The 20,662-nt window shown below is 45.1% G+C and overlaps 1 protein-coding gene across 2 annotated transcripts in view; it reads left to right on the forward strand.

Moving 5' to 3' along the window:
- LOC140455386 (cytochrome P450 2K1-like) overlaps nucleotides 1-16,320 on the forward strand; it is a 36,784-nt gene extending 20,464 nt beyond the window's left edge. For both annotated transcript variants that reach the window (XM_072550192.1, XM_072550193.1), the window contains 5 exons: nucleotides 1,837-2,010; nucleotides 7,316-7,457; nucleotides 10,889-11,076; nucleotides 11,397-11,538; nucleotides 15,629-16,320. In XM_072550192.1, the coding sequence (XP_072406293.1) occupies nucleotides 1,837-2,010; nucleotides 7,316-7,457; nucleotides 10,889-11,076; nucleotides 11,397-11,538; nucleotides 15,629-15,807 (825 nt within the window). In that variant the 3' untranslated portion in view covers nucleotides 15,808-16,320. The remainder of the gene's footprint in view (nucleotides 1-1,836; nucleotides 2,011-7,315; nucleotides 7,458-10,888; nucleotides 11,077-11,396; nucleotides 11,539-15,628) is intronic.
- Nucleotides 16,321-20,662: the final 4,342 nt, after the last annotated feature.

The raw sequence follows: 20,662 nt of genomic DNA on the forward strand, positions 1-20,662 counted from the left end.
TTGAGGATTTCCTGCACTCTGTCTGTGATGTCTTCAACCCTGGCACCAGGAAGGCAACACACCATCCTTAAGTCCTGCCTGCTGCCACAAAAACCCCGGTCAGTTCCTCTCACTATGGAGTCCCCTATTACCACGGCTCTGTGCAATGCCCGACTCTTCCACTCTGCCTCCACGCCAGCTTTTAATCAACAGACCTGGCGGACTGGCAGTGTCATCTGTCTCTACTGTTTCCAAAAGATTCAACTTGTTCCTGACAGGTACTTCCCCCGGGGTCTCTTGCACCTGTCTCCTCTCTGCCTTCCTCATCGTCTGCTCTCTTCTGCTCTCTTCTGGTATGATTGGTGTAATAACCTCGCTGAAGGTCTTGTCCAGAAAGATCTCATTCTCTCGGATGAGCCTAAGGTCCTCGAGTTCCTTCATCAGTGCTGCAATATGCTCTGTCAGTAGCTGAACGTGCACACACTTTCCACACTTATACGAGACAGACACACCAGAGTCGTTGACCTCCCACATCAAGTACGTAGCGCACTGAAACAGCTTGGCCGTCATGTCTTCACCCTCTTCAACTGTGGCGTAATCACTTCACTCAACCTCCTTGTCAAAGATTCCTGAGCTAAAGCCTCACTCTTCAATCCACAGGAACTTCCTTGGACTCTCTTTTTGGAGCAAGTCTGTGGACTTTTAATTTAGGTTAGAGGAGGCAGGTGGGAGGGAGGCCCTACTTTGTAGGACCTGGGGTCTAGAACACACCCACTCAAATAACAATCACTTGCCCTTGCAAGATTCAAAGGCAAAGCTGAGAAAAAAATGGGAAGACTCCAAATGGTGCAGACCATGACTTTGAAACAAAAAGATAGAAAACCCAAAAGCAAGGGGGAAAAGACTACAGAAGACATTGCTGCAAAGCCATGACCAACAATACCCTGGACAGTGACAAGATGGGATCAGATCACTTTGACAGTATTTCAGAATAAGTCTCAGGTCAGTCAGGCGTTTAAAGTCTGTGGGGATAACGAGAGAGCGGCCTTGCCTCATTGATAAATCAGAAGGTCAATAACGAGGAGAGAGGTGGGAGCCCCTCGGAACAGTTACACATCAGAACGATGCCATTCAGCCCTTGGATAAATAATGTCATCACCCGGTCAAATTCCACTTTCCGTGATCCAGTCCATTTCCTTGCAGGTTACAGTGCGTCCGGAGCGGATGCAGGCACCTTTCCAGCAATTTCCCACCTCAGCAACCAAACTGGGCAGCAGATTCCAGACTCCCAACACCCTGAGGCTGAGAAACATTTTTTCACTGAGTCCTCTTTAATCTTTCCACCAATCACCATAAAGTTGTGTGCCCAATTTTTGGCCTCTCTGTGAGGTAACCCGGGTCCTCCCTATCCACTCCATCCAAGCCCCTTATTATTTTCTATTAAGTCACCCCTCTATTCTAACCCCTCAACCTCCTGCGTTCCGGTGAAAACAAACCCAGTCTATCCAACCTTTCTTCATCACTAATCAGTTAATTCCATCCTCCCAGACTTTACATATTTCTCCTTTTCCTTTTTGACCAAGGTCAGGCAAGGTTCACGTAACTTGCCATTCCTGTTCCAATTTTTAAAAAAATTCCCAAGGCCTCACCGGACTCACGATGTTAACTCTGCTTTCTTCTCACTGATGTGGCCAGACGCACTGAGTTTCTCCAGCAATTCCTGCTTTTGTTTCCGATTTCCAGCAGCTCTTTGTTTTATGTCACCGTAAATTACTTGGCCAACGCATCGACTACAGACGAACAGTCACTAATCAACGCAAGCCTGAACTTATTGGTTATGTTCTTGTTCCAATCCAGCTGTACAATTCTTACCCATCTCTGGGATTTCTGATTCCGAGCCACAGGAAGTTTATTCAAAATCGAGATAAGATGATGGAAATCTTCGACAGTTTCATCAAAGCAGCTGAAGAAACCTTGAGTGAGAACAGCATTCAGACCCTAAACGAGGCCTTAATTCTGAGGCATCAGCAGGTACAGTGACACACCTTTTCAGCAGTAAGGGGTATCTCCCCAGATTTCAGACTCCACACCAGGACTTTGTGGGTTTTGATGGAGGAAGATTCTGTGTTAAACATCTGTTATTATATCGCTCAGTGCTGCCCCTAGTTTCTGGATGGAACTACAAATGTGTAGCTTCAAGCATGCACTGTATCTGATCATATCTCTGATCGTAGTGCTCATGACATCATGTGGATGTTTGTGTCCAGGGTGTAGCATTGGTTTCAGACATGGGATGTGAGTGACAGGGGCTGGGCCAGCATTTATTACCCAGAGGGCAGTGGGGTCACCCACATTGCTGTGGGTCTGGAGTCACATGTAGGCCAGACCAGGTAAGACTGGCAGATTTCCTTCCCTAAGGGTTATCAGTGAACCAGGTGGATTTTTTACAACAATCGACAGTTTGATACATGGTCACCATTAGACCAACTGTAAACTGCAGATTTTTTATTCAAGTTTCACCATGTGCCATGTTGGGTTTTGAATACATGTCGGGGCATGGGTACATTAACCTGTCACCTGGATGATGATTCCAGTGACATTATGATTACACATCCCTGAAGGATGTATGAGTTTTAATCTCGCAATTTACAATGTGAGAGAGATATCTTCTCAGAATATAATTGGTGAGGAGCTTCTACTTATTTTACACGTTATTTTCCCTGAATAACGTCCCTCAAATTCCACCTGGATGTGTTGTTGAGTGCTTTGGAGCCGTCCTCTGCTCATGTTGTCTGGGATGTCAATCTCTTTGAGACAAATGAATTTAAACCTCACATCCATTAAGACCAGCCCTTCATCTCTGCTGTGCTGCCAGAGTGGATTGAAGTCTAATGGTGAACTTAGACAGGAGAGACAACTTTCCTTCAGAGAATTGTAGGGTGTTACAGGACAGAAGGAGGTCATTTGGCCCATCGAATCGATGGCTGCTCCCAGGTAGAGCTATCCCACTCCCCTATTCTTTCCCCACTGCCCTATCACTCATTTCCCTTCAAGTATTTATCCACCTCTTACAAATAAGACCACAGACCATTAGACATAAGAGCAGAAATGGGCCTTTCAGCCCATCAAATCTGTTCTGTCATTCGGTGAGACCATGATAACCTGAACTCCACTTGCCTGCCTTTACTCCGCAATCAACTCGGAGAAAGTGAGGACTGCAGATACCGGAGATCGGAGTCGAAGAGTGTTCCACTGGGAAAGCACAGCAGGTCAGGCAGCATCCGAGGAGCAGGGTAATCGACGTTTTGAGCATGAGGGCACACATTCCTGATGAAGGGCTTATGCTCGAAACGTTAACCCTCCTGCTCCTAGGATGCTGCCTGATCGGCTGTGCTTTTCCAGCACCACGTTTTTTGACTCTTAACTCCATAACCCTTGATTCTCTCACTGATTCAAAACCTTCCTATCTCAGTCTTGCATACGCTTAATGATCCAGCTTCAACAGCCCCCTGACCCTTCCTGTCCACTCATTATCGAAGTGTTACTCTGGGTCTGTCTCCACCGCTGTCTTCAGAGTGGAAGCCCCATCACTTAATAGACGGTGCAGATAAAACAGACATTCCTTCCTGTCACGCTCTGCGGGGTCTCTTGGAAATCACCTGAAATCTCGAGTGCACTGACCTCCCACCCTCCCCGCAACACCAGTTTGACTCTATTCTTCCAAACAAAACCATTCATGCCTTTGAATGGTTCCATTCAGTTTCCCCTCAGCCTTCTTCATTCTGAGGGGAATAAACAAACCCCCCCAGCTCCCACAGTCTCTCTGCAATCCTGGCAATTGGTACCACACTCAGGAATACATTCACTCTTCTCAAAATATTCTACCCCCACCGCACAGCTCCAAGATCCTTCTCAAAGTGTAATATCACAATGGATACAGTGCACCAGCTGAAGCTATGCCAGGCTTCCTTTCCCCCTATGTAGAGGTTTAAGATCACTTCCTCACCCTTGTACTCCCTGACAATAAAGAACCAAAGACTTTGTCTGATTCTTTTCTAAGGGGCCTCTGAATTGGCTGTGCCAACTTCGGATATTGTGCAGACCAACAGCTGCCTCCGAAAGTCTGACCCCAGGGTGAGTGGGATTTAATCAACACCAACCTTTCTCCCTGGCGCCGTGAGGCAAGCAGTGCGAACCACTGATCCACCGTGCCACCTTTTCAATAACTCTTCTTTCAATAACTCCCGAAGACTGTTCTCTGTGAAGTAGCTGACAACATCCTTACAGTGATTTCGATTTTCATGGGATGGGGCCAGCTTTTTTGCTCATTTAATTGGCAGTTAAGAGTCAACCAAATAGCTATGGGTTTGGAGTTATATGTAGGCCAGACCAGGTAAGGATGGCCAATTTTCTTGCTGGAGGGACATTAATGAACCAGATTGGCTTCAATGACAGGTGTTTTACAATTGCCATTCCAGATTTTCGTTCAATTCAGGTTTTGCAGTCTGCCATGGCAGGACCTGAACCAGTCTCCCCCAGCGTATTAGTTCGGAAGAAGGACCAGGCCAGACATGAAACGTTAACACTGTTTCACCCTTCACAGATGCTGTCTGACCTGCTGAGTTTCTCCAGCACTTTCTGGTCTTCTCTCAGATTTACAGCATCCACAGTTATACCCCCAGAATACGAGCCTGGGGTTCTGAATCAGTAATCCCTGTGACATTCCCACAACATCACAACTTCACAATCGGGCTTTGAGAACAATCAGCCTACACTCAGCCCCTTCCGTTCTCCCATTCCCACAAACCTAAACCATCTCTTTCAAATCACAGTGGGCATCACAGGGGCTGGAATCATCAAATCCGGACAGTGCAGATGGAGACCATTTGGCCCATTGGATCTGTGCTATCATTCCAAACAGCACCCTACCCTTCCCTGTAACGGTGCATTTCCTGTGTCCAATCCACTGAACCTGCACATTTTTGGACTGTGGGAGGGAACCGGAATTACCAGCGAAAACCCACATAGGCACAGGCAGAATGTGCAAACTCCACGCAGTCACCCAAGGAACCCAGATCCCTGGTGCTGTGGGGAGGCAGTGGTAACCACGGTACTGCCTATTTATTGCCCCTCCCAAATTGTCCAGAGGGCAGTAAAGAGTCAACCATCTTTCAGTCGCTGCAGATGATGGAATCTGAAACCAAAAGAGAAAATGCTGGAAAATCTTATCAGGTCTGGCAGCATCTGGAAGGAGAGAAAAGAGCTGATGTTTTGAGTCAAAGCTTTGACAAATGGTCAGTTAGACTCAAAACATCAGCTCTTTTCTCTCCTTACAGATGCTGCCAGACCTGCTGAGATCTTCCAGCATTTTCTCTTTTTTGTTATCTTTCAGTGGCTCTGCCTTCGTGTATAGGCGAGACTAGGTAAGAATCCAGATGTCCCCTTCCACATAGGAACCAGGTGGGCTTTCACAGCAAGGCCAGCTCTTTATTCCAGATTTTATTGAATTAAAATTTCACCATCAGCCACGAGTGGGATTTGAACCCATGCTGACAGAACATTGTCCGGGGGGTTAGCTGGATTACCAGGCCAGTGACTTTACCCCTTGTACCACTGTCTGTCTGTGGGGATCTAGTGACTATCCATGGTGAAGGTCTGAGTGTAACACTGGCAGTGCCCACCACTTTGATTGGCTGGCAGGTTCATCATTCCCACCCTGGGCTGAAATAGGCCATAGGCCTGAGGCTTCCCAAGTTAGCTCCTGACTGCAATGAAATAGCTCCTGATGGAAAGCCACCCAGGTTTCCCATCAGTTTTCCACTCGGTGTCTGTGGTCAGTGTCGGTTCCCATCTGCTCTGTCTCCTTCTGCATTGACTTTAGAATCAAATGGTTGACTCCATATTGTTTTTCCCTCATTCTTCATAGAAAAGTGTGTCACTTCACCATTCTTTCTGGTCAGCTTCGTCTGTCCATTTCACCAATCCGCCTTTGACGTCCTCAAGTTTGTGAATATTTTGTTCATTGCTCAATATATTGCTGACTTCTATCAAGTGTACAAAAGTAGTAATGAATATAGCCTGCGTACCCAAGTCTCACTTCTCAATATATTACCTTTCATGTCATTGAGATGTCCCAAAGCTTTCTACAGAGAAGGATTGATTTTTAAAATGTGAGGTTTGTTGGAACACATGGGGATGAGTTAATGAATTTGTGTGCAGCAAGGCCCCACATTAATAACAGTGATAATGACCAGATCAACACTTTTGGTAGAAGTGTTAACATTGGCTAAGACACCAGTGAAGAGTTCTCTGTCCTTGTTAAATTAATAACATGATGTTTTACATGTACCCAGAGTCTTGGAGATGGACTGTATCGAAACAGATCCTTCGCTCCAACTCGTCCATGCTGATCAGATATCCTGAATTAATCAACTCCCGTTTGCCAGCACTTGGCCCATATCCCCTCCTATTCATATGCCCATCCAGATGCCTTTTGAATGTTATAATTGTACCAGCCTCCACCACTTTGTCTGGCAGCTCATTCCACACACGCACTACCCTCTGTGTGAAGAAGTTGCCCCTTCGGTCCCTTTTAAATCTTGCCCCTCTCTCCTTAAACCTGTGCCCTCTACTTTTGGACTCCCCATGCTTGGAAAAGGACCTTGGCTTTTCACCATATCCATACCCCTCATGATGTTATAAACCTTGATAAGTTCACCTCTCAACCTCCGACGCTCCAGAGAAAACAGCCCCAGCCCATTCAGCCTCTCCCTGCAGCTCAAACCCTCCAACCCTGGCAACATCCTTGTAAATCATTTCTGAATCCTTTCAAATTTCACCACATCCTTCCTTGAGCAGGGAGACCAGAATTACACCTGTGTTTAATCAGTTAAATAGTTCATCTGAAAGGCAGCACCTCTGATCGTGCAGCACCCTCTCAGAACAGAGCTGAAATTTCAGCTGAGGTTGTGCACTCAGATTTGTGAAGTGTGGCCTGAATTCATGAAATCCTGACTCTGAGCAAGACAGCCACTGCCCCCAATGACACAGACCCATCCAGCAATATACACACTCAAATATTTCCCCCAAGAACGTGGTACCTTCTCCTTTATTCTGCTGTAGTTGTGGGTATGTTCGCCCCGAGCTGGGAAGTTGATTTGCTGATGTGCCATTCCCTGTCTCGGTGACACCTTCAGTGCCTTAGAGCCTCCTGTGAAGTGCTGCTGTACTGTGTCGTCTGGAATTGATTTGGTTCCGTTCCTGCTGCGTCCGGTTGCACTAAAATATTTCTGTCAAGAATGTGGCAGCTTCTCCTTTATTCTATTTTGTCTTGAAGGAATCAAAAGGCCAAGCCTTGGAAATTCAGAAAAAGGACATGCTGATTACAATCATTGACCTGTTTAGTGCCGGCACAGAAACCACTTCCACCACCGTGTGCTGGGGACTCCTTCTCATGATGAAATATCCGGATATCCAGAGTAAGGGAATCACGAACTTTGTGTTTGTTAGTTGTTGTTGGTGTCTACACTGTTACTTGATCATATGGACAGGACTATCGAGGTCAGTAGTAAACTAGGCCCATGGTCAGTGTGAAATTGGTCATTTTAATCAGTAACACCTCAACTGGTTGCTCTCAGGAAGAGCTGATGGTGAGGGAGTCAGCAAGTGGAGTCTTTCTGAAATTGAGTTGAATTCAAGGTAACTCCCCCAGGCATGATGTGCACTGCAGATTCAGGGATTATACCCAGTGTGACACTCATAACAACGTGATATCAATGTCAAAACCGCAATAAAGGTCATGCTATGGATGTCTCGCCTAAGCCTCCCCCCCAAATTCTGGAATCTTCTACCTGAAAGCCTAATATACTCCTCTGTTTATTCTGTTCGCTCACAAACTCTCCAAAGGTGAACAAAACTCTCCAGGAGGTCTCTCTCTTTCTCTGCTCCTGTACTTTAAGAAAACTCACCACAGTGACAGAAATACTTACCAGTTAATCATTAAACCCCTTCAGACACAAGGAAAATCCAAATGCCACTAGTTCAAAATTCAAAAATCCAAATAGACTGTATCACACACCTTACTTCACACACAGATGATTGGAGTTAAGAGTCGTGGAGCTCTACAGCACAATAAAAGGTCCTTTGGGTCTGTGCTGGTTAGAATCAGCAACCAAATTATTCTAATCTCAATTTCCAGAGCCATGTTTATCTGGTGTTATGAGATGCTGCTTTAAGAAGGATTTGTCATTTTGAAAGCAACTGTTGCAAACTAGAAGCCCAGTGGTCTGCTCTGAGCCCAGCGAGCTTTGTTTTTTTTAAATGTTGGAACAATAGAAGCAGCCTGAAGGGGTGGTGTCAAGCTCCCACAGAGCCAGAATTTTAGTTTAACTTTCAGTCGTGTTGGGGTTTGGAAGCTGTTACACATCTCTCCCTGTTAAAACAAAATGCTCGAGTTCTCTCTCAGAGTTATCCCTGGATGGACTGGACTAGAGAGTTGCACGTGAGACAATCTGTTTCACTGAATTTGCCTTTGCCAAGGGTGTGTTTATGGGATGCTACGATCTTGGAACTGCTAATCAGTAGTAGTTAGCATATATATTATCTCGTTAAGCAATTCAATAGAGTCACAGTTAAATTAATTTTTAGAATTTCTTATTTGTCTGTATTTGAATAGGGTTTTAAGAATAAAGATTAGAGTCCCACAGTGTGGAAATAGGCTCTTTGGTCCAAGCAGTACACCAAAGAGTAACCTACCCAGACCCATTTCCCTCTGACTAATGAACCTATCACTATGGACAATTCAGCATTGCCAATTCAGCAGACCTGCACATCTTTGGACTGTGGGAGGAAACCCATGCAGACACAGGGAGAATGCACAAACTCCACACAGACAGTCACCCGAGGTAGTAATTGAACCTGGGACCCTGGTGCAGTGAGGCAGCAGTGCTAATCACTGAGCCACCATGCTGCCCTAAACTGTGTTTTCTTTCAAGCCTGGGAGTTTGACCAATCAAATTGTATCCGGAACGCAATTGCCTTTAAAAATAAGAAAACGCTGGGGGACTAGGCTATCTTCTTAATATATTTTGAGCGGGTTTGGTGTGGTCTGTAACACTGGGGATCACATGTGCACTTCTTAAATATTCTGAGGGTTTCTACAGAAATATCAGGAACCCAACAAGAACTGGCTGAGCTTCTTTCAGACAGATTCACTTGGCAAACAGTTGACTGTGTCAGAATTGGACTGATGGTGAGTAAGGATTTGTGGAGATGAGAATGGCCAATGATACCAATAAACACGTTTCAGAAGCAAGGGCAAGGCAACCTTTCAGAAAATGTCAGAACGATTTCCTTCATCTCGATCTCAATGTAACTGGTTGTAGACAAGCATGCTGCATGAGAGAACAAAGCAATGGCAGGCCTCCTGGACATCACCAATGTCTCTCATTGTAATTCAGAGCAGAACAATCTCTCTCACATTCAACTTGGCAAGATATTTCCTGCAATACAATGCATACTGTCGGTACAGTACCTTAAGCCATTGGTTGATTTAGGTCACTTTACACAGGCAGTCCCTTGGAATGGCTTGTTGTCAATCCAGTTCAATAGCTCAGCAATAAGTCTCGCGTGTAACCTGATGACTTGGCCACTCATGGGTCAGGGGTCAGAGAGTTTAGTTTCTTATCTGATCTCTTTGATACTTGAACTTCACCTCCATGTGTTCCCGATGAACTCTCTCGAATTGTTCTGGGAACAACAAACGCTGGGGATCACAGTGGGTCAGACAGCATCCATGGAGAGAGAGGAAGTTAATGTTTCGAGGCAAGAGCTGCTCAGCGCAGCTCTGACAAAGAGTCATCTGGACTTGAAAAGTCAGCTTCCTCTTTCTCCATGGCTGCTGGTTGACCCGCTGTGATCCCCAGCATTTGTTGTTTCCAGTCCAGACTCCAGCCTCTGCAGGAATTTGCTCCTCTCTTGAATTGTTTGTTTGTTTCCTGAACACACTGTCTCCTATTTACTTGGTCACAGTCCAGGGGCCTGAAACCTTTGACCTCTTCTGGGCTGCTTTTGAGGAAACCCCGAAAATGGGGTCCTCCTGTCTTGGGTGAGTTCTGAGCCGAGCGGGTATTTTCATAGAAATTTTGGCTCAGTAAATATCCACTCGCAATGGAATTCTTCTCAATAAATATCTGTCATTCCAGAATTGGCATGGAATTATTTTAGAAGTGTTGTCCAATTGTCTTCACAAGTAAATGGGTGAGTGCGACTCTGACAGCACTCCAGAAGCTTCACACCACCCAGGGACAAAGCAGCCCCCACTTGATTGGCACCACATCCACAAGCATCAACTCCATCCACCACCGGCACTCAGTCGCAGTACTGTGTACCATCGATAAGATGCACTGCAGCAATTCACCAAAAATCTGGAAACAGCCTTCCAAGTCCATCTAGAAGGACAGGGGCAGCAGATCATGGCAAGTTCCCCTCCAAGCCACTCGCCATCCTGACTGGGAAATATATCCCCGTTCCTTCAGCGTCACTGGGTCAAAATCCTGGAACTCCATCTCTCGCAGCATTGCCGGTCTCACCCCAACAGGTGGACTGCAGCGGTTCAAGGAGGCAGCTCGAGGGGCAACTAGGGACGGGCAATAATTGCTGGCCGAGCCAGCAACGTGCCCATCCCATGAGTGAAAAGTAAAATGATAAAATTGATCTTGAAGGTTAGCACACAGTGACCCAAATACAACCAATCGCTTGTTGTATGTATTTGGCTTTTGTGTTTATTGAAGTTGATGAATATCGAATGGGGAACATAAGACACATTGATCGTGCCTTATTTCTGTCACTGATGAATTTCTATCCCATTGTTTGATGGCAGTTTCCCCAATCCAAGCTTCCTCTATTTCAGGGAAAGTTCAGGAAGAAATCGATCAGGTGATAGGAGCCGGACGAGCCCCTGTAACAGAAGACCGAAAGCGAATGCCTTACACTGACGCTGTGATTCATGAAATCCAGAGATTTGCCAACATCGTCCCCATGAACCTTCCTCATTCAACAACTGAGGACACACACGTGAAAGGACATTTCATTCCAAAGGTAGTTCTGAATGATATCAACCAGGCTAGGGTTTCGCAATCTGTGTCTGCGAGAAATTGGAAGTACCTTCAAACTAAAATTAAAAGTGACAGAAAAGGAAACAAATTTTAAATGGAACTGATTTGGAAATTACTGAATCGGGGGTGGCAATTTTCATAGTGGAGGAATCCCAATGACATTTAAAATAAGTATGGGCCCCACCTTGACCACTGGAAACTAACAGGGTCAGGTCCAACACTGGATTCACACATCCCACTTCATTCACTCTCCATTGAAGTCAGGCTCAGAAACACATTCCGAATTATTGTTCTTGTTTGCAGGGAACGTACGTGATTCCTGTCCTGACCTCGGTGCTGCGTGACAAAACTCAATGGAAAACTCCAAAGGAGTTTAACCCGGCTCACTTCCTGGATGCTGATGGGAATTTTGTGAAGAGAGATGCCTTCATGCCTTTCTCTGCAGGTAACTGGACGAGAGGGACATGTCTTCCTGCTGTTAAATATTTCCATTTCTGAAGTGAGATGAGGAACTGTTGAGAGCAATCTTTATTTTGAACAGGCAGGAACTCCACAATGTCACAATTAGACCTGCTTTAGCATTTCGCGCGGGTGTAAACTGTACAGGGTGAACGTGGTCTTGTATCTTGCTGCTACTGTTGCTGGTCCCATCTGGGACATTCCAGTTCCTGTTGGGACCACGAGAGATATCTTGGGTTGATTCACTACCACCAATCCTTCTGATTGGTATCCATCTGCGTTACTGACATCCAATGGGGAAGGAGACTGACACATCGCCTTGAGCAGAAGGTAGCCTTAGTTTCGATGTACAGTAACTAGGTTTATTACATCTTACTGAATGACTAGTTGCAACATATCTGAGATACTATGATTTCCTCTTGTGAGATATCGGGTCCAGTCTAAGAGTACAGCAACTGCAGGGGGATCAACGTGACTGAATGTACAAATGCTGACACTTGATAACTAGATGGGAGGAGCGCATCCCATAATGTCAATTAACCCTTTCAGGTCTGAACTATTTTATACACCAGTACACAAGGCTCAGAGGCTGTTTGACAGCATAGGAGAGTCCTGGACCAGAGGGCAGAATCTGGAATAACGGGGAGCCCATTTAGCAAAGAGATGATGAGGAATTTTGTTGCTGTTAGAGGGCGGTGAGTCTATGGAGTTCTTTACTGCAGAGGACGGCAGAAGTTGGGTCATTAAGTCTATTCAAGGCTGAGGTAAGTGAGGGAATCAAAGTTGGTGGTGGAAAGGCAGCAGAGTGGATTATCAGACCAGCCGTCAGAGCAGACTCAATGGGCTGAATGGCCTATGTTTTTACTCTCATGATGTCATGGTCTATCCATTGGAGAAAACATAAAAAAAATGTTCTGCAGAGAGTTACCTTAGAAGCACTTCAGTCAAATAACAGTATAGTAGCACTGTAGCAAATAGTAGCACAGATTGAACTTGGTGGGGTTTTTTTTAGATTACTTACAGTGTGGAAACAGGCCCTTCGGCCCAACAAACCCACACCGACCCTCCGTAGAGTAACCCACCCAGACCCATTCCCCGACATTTACCTCTTCAGCTAACACTACAGGCAATTTGGCATGGCCAATTCACCTAACCTGCACATCTTTGGATTGTGGGAGGAAACCCGCACAGACACGGGGAGAATGTGCAAACCCCACACAGATAGTTGCCTGAGTCGGGAATTGAACCCAGGTCTCTGGCGCTGTGAGGCAGCAGTGCTAACCACTGTGCCACCATATGATGTTGCCAGTGCCACAAAGATGTAACTGTGAGGGGATCAGGTCTGGGAGCTACATCTCCAAGGAGACACATTCTATTGAATGGACAAACAGTTGGCAGAGGAGGTCTGGGTGCCTTCTCAGTAAGAAATTAAGTTACAACGATAGCAAGTAGTGATACAGAGTCAGAAGCACAGAACCTGTGTGGGCAGAATCAAGGAACGGCAAAGGCTAAAAGACCCTGATGGGTGTTATGTACAAGCCTCTGAGCAAGAGTCTGGATGTGAGGAAGAAAATAAATCAGGAGACCGAAACGGCAAGTCAGAAAGATACTATTGCAATGATCATCAGGGTCTTAAAGATGCTGGGAAAATCAGTTCACCTGAAGCCTTGGCTGAAGTTGGGTGCATAAAGCAGTTGCTCCCCAGAAAGGGGGGAGGTACTAATTTTAAGAAAAAGTTTACCTCAGTTTAAGGAGTTTAGTTTAAAAGTTCCAGACTGGATCTACTTAGATAAAACTCTGAAAAGGTCATTTGAAGCTGAGAAAGTCTATGCTCAGTTGTATGCCAGCTCCAGGAAGAAGCTGATAGATTCTCGAGACTGGGAATTAAACTCAACTTAAGCTCTATTGACAGGGCAGGGAATTGTCTCAGATGGGAGTACTGTCGAGACATGTTAGTGGAATAAATGGGATTGATTTTTACAAAGCCTTTACATTTTTGCTGTATGTAAATTGTTTGGTTAATTCTCTATTATCTTAATTGTCTGAAGGAGAGACATTAGGAAGCACATCCACACACAGAGGGTGGTAGATGTTTGGAACTCTCTTCCACAAACTGCTGTTGATGCTGGATCAGTTTTTAGTTTTAAATCTGAGATAGATACATTTTTGTTAAGCAAAGACTTGAAGGGGTATGGGCCTAAGGGATATGGAGCTATACAATAGATCAGTCATTAAATGGTGGAACAGACTGGTTGGGCTGAATGGCACACTGCTGTTCCTATGATTTCAGCCTGGGATTTCACTTAGAGTCTTGGAGTCATAAAGCATGGAAAAAGACCCTTCGTGTCCAAGTTAGTGAGACATGATTTCTCATGCACAAAGCCATGTTGGCTATCCCTAATCAATCCTTGCCTTTCCAAATGCATGTAAATCCTATTCCTCAAAATCCCCTCCAACAACTCACCCACCACTGACATCAGGCTCACCCTGTCTGTAATTCACTTTTTTATGGCCTTTCTTATACAATGATACCACATTAGCCAACTTCCAGTTTTCCGGCACCCACCTGTGGTTATCAATGATACAAATATCTCAGCAAGTGGCTGAGCAATCTCTTCCCAAGCCTTCCTCAAAGTTCTGGGAAATATCTGCTCAGTTCCCGGGGATTTATCTCCTCTTGTGTGTTTTAAGACCTCCAGCACCTTCTCTTCTGTAATATGAACTCTTTTCAAGCCTTCATTACTTATTCCCCCAAGTTCCCCCACTTCTATGTCGTTTTCCACAGTAAATACTGACACAAAGTCTCCATTTAATACCTCACCCATCTCCTATGGTTCTACACATAGGCGGGCCTTGCTAATCTTTAAGGGGGTCCTATTCTCTCCCCAGTTACTCCTTTGTACTTAATGTACTTATCGAGACCTTATGGATTCTCTTTAACTCATTTTACCAAAGCTCTCTCATGTCCCCTTTTTGCCCTCCTGATTTCCCTCTTAAGTATACTCCTACTGCCTTTATACTCTGCTGGGGATTCACTCGATCCCAACTGGCTATACCTGATAATATGCCTCTTTCTTTGTCTTGAGCAAAGCCTCAATTTTTCTGGTCATCCAACATTCTGTACACCTACCAGCCTTGCCCTTCACGCTAACAGGAACATACTGTCTCTGAACTCTCGTTCTTAAAGGCCTCCCACTATCCAACTATCCCCTTATCTGTGAATAACCTCCCTCAATCAATGTTTGAAAGTTCCTGTCTAATACCGTCAAACTCAACCTTACTCCAGTTTAGAACTCTAACTTTTTGATCAGTTCTATCCTTTTCCATAACTGTTTTAAAACTAATAGAAATTACAATCACACAGCCCAAAGTGCTCCCACACCTCAGTCACTTTCCCTATCTTCTTTCCTAACGGAATAATACCATGAGCTAGGATCGCAATAGTTTGTGTGAGAGAGCAGAGTGTAGGTAGAGGATCAGCAAGGATCTTACTGAATGGGGAAAGGGGTTTGAGTGACCGAATGGACTCCACCTGTTTATGAATGAACCCTGTGCGTGTGTGTCTGTCTGTGTGAGTGTTTGAGTGTGTGTGTTGGTGTGTGTGTTGGTATGTGTGTACTTGTGTGTGTGTGTGTCTGCCTGTTTGCCTGTGTGAGTGTTTGTTTGTGTATTGGTGTGTGTGTGTTTGTGGGTGTGTTTGTTTGTGTGTGTGTGTTGGTGTGTGTGTGTTTGTGGGTGTGTTTGTTTGTGTGTGTGTGTGTCTGTCTGTCTGTGTGAGTGTTTGTGTGTGTGTGTCTGTGTATGTGTGTGTCTGTGTATGTGTGTGTCTATGTGTGTGTCTGTGCCTGTGTTTGTGTCTGTGTGTGTCTGTCTGTCTGTGTGTGTGTCTGTGTGTGTGTGTGCCTGTGTGTATCTGTGTGTGTGTGTGTGTGTGTGTGTGTTTGTGCCTGTGTATCTGTGTGTGTGTGTGTGTGTGTGTGTGTATGTGTGCGTGTGTGTGTATGTGTGCGTGTGTGTGTGTGTGTGTGTGTATGTGTGTGTGGGTGAGGTACTGACCGTTCCCTGTTCTTTTTCAGGTCGGAGGGTGTGCGCTGGTGAGGCACTGGCTAAAGTGGAGCTTTTCCTGTTCTTCACCACCCTGCTGCAGAAGTTCCACTTCCAGGCCCCACCAGGGGTGACCGACCTGGACACTAGCCCGAGAATCGGCTTCGTGACCAACCCAAAACCCCACCGGGTTTGTGCTGTGTCTCGCTGATGGGACCCAGCGACAGGCCCAGTCGGTCTTTCACTGCTGGGTTTCTAAAGGTGGGACTCGATTATCCCATCTCTACACTAGCTGTGACACAATCGTTTACTGTTTGCACAAACTGTAATTCCATCAGCTTGTCTCCGAAACACTCTCCCGTGAAGGATAACAATTCCAAGGAACATTTTCTCCAGTTGTATAAAGAAGCTGGAATCCCATTGATAGGCGTGAGTCCACTGACCACTCAATCAATCCAACTCGTTCATGTTGAGAAAACTTTACACACGGAGCATTGACTTAATCAAGCTATCGAAATGCTTTCAAATGGATACATTGCAACTACCGCATGGTTAAGCCTTGTTCTCGAACAATAACCAGCACGTTTCACTGATTCTGAAATCGGGAGACCACCTTACGTTAGTCAGACTCCTACCCAATCACATACAAATCCTCAGGGAGCTGAAAACTCTGTCAGATTAATCTAAATATGGAATAAAGTTAATCATGGATGTGATGATTAAATATCTAATAAATATGCTCTATATCCAATTAGTGCAATGTCATTATTGGAAAATGGAGCTCAAAGTTGGTGGCGTGACAGTACAGTCAGATAGCTCCTGGATATATACTCATTACCGTTTGGTGCTGCCTCATTGCTGACTACGTTACTGATCAAATAGTGAATCAGCAGAGATCCAAGTCCGCATCTGTGCAGAGATATGTGCAGATTTAATACAGAATGTTGCCGTATTGTGATCACAGGGTGAAAGTGAGGACTGTAATGCTGGAGATCAGAGTCAAAGAGTGTGGTGCTGGAAAAGCACAGCAGGTCAGGCAGCATCTGAGGAGCAGGAGAATCGATGTTTGGAGCATCAGTCCTTCATCAGGAATGAGGTTTGTGGCCCAAGGGAGCTGAAGGGGCTGAGAGATAAATGGGAGGGGAGTGGGGTCAAGGAGCAGGGTAGCTGAGAATGTGATAGGTCAATGAAGTTGGGGGTGAAGGTGATAGGTCGGTAGGGAGGATGGAGTGGATTGGTGGGAAGGGAGATGGACAGGGTCGACGGGTGAAGAGGGCAGTGTCCAGTTGGAGGGTTGGATCTGGGATAAGGTGGGGGGGAGGGGAAATGGAAGGTTGGATCTGGGATAAGGTCTGGGGAGGGGAAATGGAAGGTTGGATCTGTGAGAAGGTGGGGGGAGCGGAAATGGAAGGTTGGAAGTGGATAAGGTATGGGATGGGGAAATGGTAGGTTGGATCTGGGATAAGGTGTGGGTAGGGGAAATGGAAGGTTGGATCTGGGATAAGGTGGGGGGAGGGGAAATGGGAGGTTGGATCTGGGATAAGGTGGGGGGAGGGGAAATGGAAGGTTGGATCTGGGATAAGGTGGGGGGAGGGGAAATGGAAGGTTGGATCTGCGAGAAGGTGGGGGGAGGCGAAATGGGAGGTTGGATCTGGGATAAGGTTGGGGGGAGGGGAAATGGAAGGTTGGATCTGGGATAAGGTGTGGGGAGGAGAAATGGAAGGTTGGATCTGGGATAAGGTGGGGGGAGGGGAAATGGGAGGTTGGATCTGGGATAAGGTTGGGGGGAGGGGAAATGGAAGGTTGGATCTGGGATAAGGTGGGGGGAGGGGAAATGGAAGGTTGGATCTGGGATAAGGTGTGGGGAGGAGAAATGGAAGGTTGGATCTGGGATAAGGTGGGGGGAGGGGAAATGGAAGGTTGGATCTGGGATAAGGTGGGGGGAGGGGAAATGGAAGGTTGGATCTGGGATAAGGTGGGGGGAGGGGAAATGGAAGGTTGGATCTGGGATAAGGTGGGGGGAGGGGAAATGGAAGGTTGGATCTGGGATATGCTGATTGTAATACCAGAAAAGTCAGATTCCAGATAGGGACCTACCTTGAAAAATCACAAGTTTGATTTTTTTTTGTGTCCAGTCAGGGACGCCCACTGACAGGTCAGGGACCTGCGGATCTGGGTCCAAATAGAGATGGGGACCCATAAAAAAAGGAGTCAGGGACTTCAAGGGAGTCGGAGAGTCCCACTAACAGGTCAGGGACTTGCGTAATGAAATATTTCAAATGAGTCGGGGACTCAACTTCAGTCAAATTGGCGTTCTCTAAATTAATTCCCAAATTATTGTGTGAAAGACAAAACAAAGAAAGATCATGATATATTATAAGGAGAATGTCAGGGCTTGAGAATGTCGAGAGTGTTTTGCAGAAACCATTCGTCTAGATGTCCATTGTCAGATTGTTGATTAGTGAAAGCTTTAGCTTGAGATTATCTTCTCTGTTGTATCTACTCGGCTTGGCTTGTCTTGTTTTGCAGCTTTGTCTTGTTTGTCTGCTATAGTTTTGTTCTGTGTGTTTTGGTGTTTGTTCTTTGTTTATGGAATAGAGAGGGTGGTCGCTGCCTTTATCATGTTAAAAAAAAGAAAGCTGGCCAATGATCCAACTCTCACACACTTGGTTAAGTATCTGTGTGCCACAGCCAGGATTGATGAGACTAAACTCCTTAACTTTAACTGTTTTGGAATGTGAGTGCCTCATTCCCCTTAAAATGTTCATATGTGTGTGTGAGAGAGAGACAAAGAGAGAGAAAGAGAGAGGAGAGAGAGAGAGAATCAGTGCTGATTTCCTGCAGCTTGCAGCAAGTTTAACCCTTTGTGATTCAGTTTGAATGCACATTTGTTTGTTGGTGATTGGATGTTTGTCTTTTGTCCCTGGAGCTTGAGATCTAGGACTGTTTTGAATTTGATTTGCCCTTTTGGGAATTTAAGATGATTTCTTTTAAGGTTAAGGATCCAGCCGTGATTATGAAATGAAATGTTAACCCCTGTTCTTGTCACAGGCCATGACTGCACTACTGTCAATTTCTAACTAACCTCTTTTATGCTTACATGAAAGCCAATCTTAGTTAATTTCAAATCAGTTTAATATGGAGAAAGGCGACATTACAATCTTTTAAAAAAATCTTCTCCTTTGATTCTGCACCATTTGACATCAGGATAAACGTTGTCTCAAATTCCCCATACTTTCATCCGACTGTCAAAGGTCATGTTCACCCATCTCACCCCTACCTGTTGGACGAATGAAAGAATTGACTAAAGCAAGTAAAGCAGTAACACAAAACGTGGGCCTCAGGTGCAGGATCATTCTGTTCCGGGATGAGCGCAGGTTTCTGCTCAATTGGAAAATGGAACTCAAAGTGCAGAAGTGGGTGGTGTGACCGTACAGTCAGACAGATCCTGGATATATATTCATGACTGTTTGGTGCTGCCTCATTGCTAACTACGTTACTGATCAAATAGTGAATCACATCATGTTGCAGCTGAGCAGCACATAGGGAAGGCTGCTTTTGGAATACTGCGTTCAGTTCGGATCCTCCTGCTGTTAGGAAGCATATTGTGGAACGGTTCAGGAAAAATTAACAAGGTTGGAAAGTTTGAGCAACAGACGCTGAATAGGCTGGAGCTGTTTTCTTCCGAGTGTCAGAGGCTGAGGGGGTGACCTTATGGAGGTTTATAAAATCACGAGGGGCATGGATAAGGCGAGGAGGCAATGTCTCTTCCCAGGGTAGGGGAGTCCAAAACAAGAGAGCATAGGTTTAAGGTGAGAGGGGAAAGTCTCGAGGGATCTAAAGGGGCAACATTTTCACGCAGATGGTGGTGCATCGATAGAATGGGCTGCCAGAGGAAGTGGTGGAGGTTGGTACAATTGCAACATTTAAAAGGCATCTGGGATGGGTATGAATAAGAGGGATTTGGTGGGGTATGGGCAAGTACTGGCAAATGAGACGAGATTAATTTCAGATATCTCTGGACTGAAGGGTCTGTTTCAATGCTGTATAACTTGGAGTCATGTTCTTGGAGCAGAGATCCAAGTCCAGATCTGCACAGAGAGATGTGCAGATTCAACACAGAACATTGCCATCGAATTGACTAAAGGAAATAAAGCAGTAGCACTAAACCTGGGTGTCAGGTACAGAATCATTCTGTACCAGGATGACAGCACATTTCTGCACAGTTTTAGTTATAATCTAAACCTAGCATTGAGGAAAATCACCTCAGACTTCAACATTTGCTCATTGAGTGGAGGAATTGCATGAACCTTATTTAATTTAGTTAAATTTTAGAAAACTGGAAGTATAAAGATAGATCCAAAATATCTCAAACTAACAGCATCGGTTTCAGAAAATGATGCCAGCAGATTTAATTTTTATTTCAGACTTGTTTGTTTCCATTTAATTTTAATACTGCTGTGTCTCATTGGTCATTATGGTGTGCCAGTCGTAGCTTTATTCCATATCAATTTCCTCTCCCTCACTGACAATTGAAGTTTCAGTTCAACATTAGGTTGTGATAAATCATGTCACAAAATTAACATCCTATTGTTAACATCTGTGTCTTTGGATTCGGCCATTATTTGTGCATTAGATGTTTTTTGTGACCATGTGAGTAGACCAGACCCTTTAAGGCAGCTGTAGACATTTCACGGCCTATAGCATTGTCAATGAGCAATGACTGGTCAGGGCTGCTTACTGAACCGAATCTGGGATTTAAATTAAGGGACTAGAACCAGGTAATGATAATGGATTTCAGAGATGGAAACTGTGTACATTTTATATTTTAAATATTGAATACTGAATAAATGAATTTCCCGTTGATAATTGTATCAGCCCTGAATCGCAAAATCAGAATGAATTGGCAGGATCACTTGGTTTTATTCCTTTACACATTGTCAGTGACCTGCCTCATTGCCTCATGGGTAATTTGAAGCATGGCCGCATTGATTCATTGTGAACTAAAGAATGGAAAGATACCTTACTGGCCAGTTGAAGGAATTCTGCTTGTGATTGAGGAATAG

Source organism: Chiloscyllium punctatum, chromosome 30, assembly GCF_047496795.1.
Source record: "Chiloscyllium punctatum isolate Juve2018m chromosome 30, sChiPun1.3, whole genome shotgun sequence".
Classification (NCBI taxonomy): domain Eukaryota; kingdom Metazoa; phylum Chordata; class Chondrichthyes; order Orectolobiformes; family Hemiscylliidae; genus Chiloscyllium; species Chiloscyllium punctatum.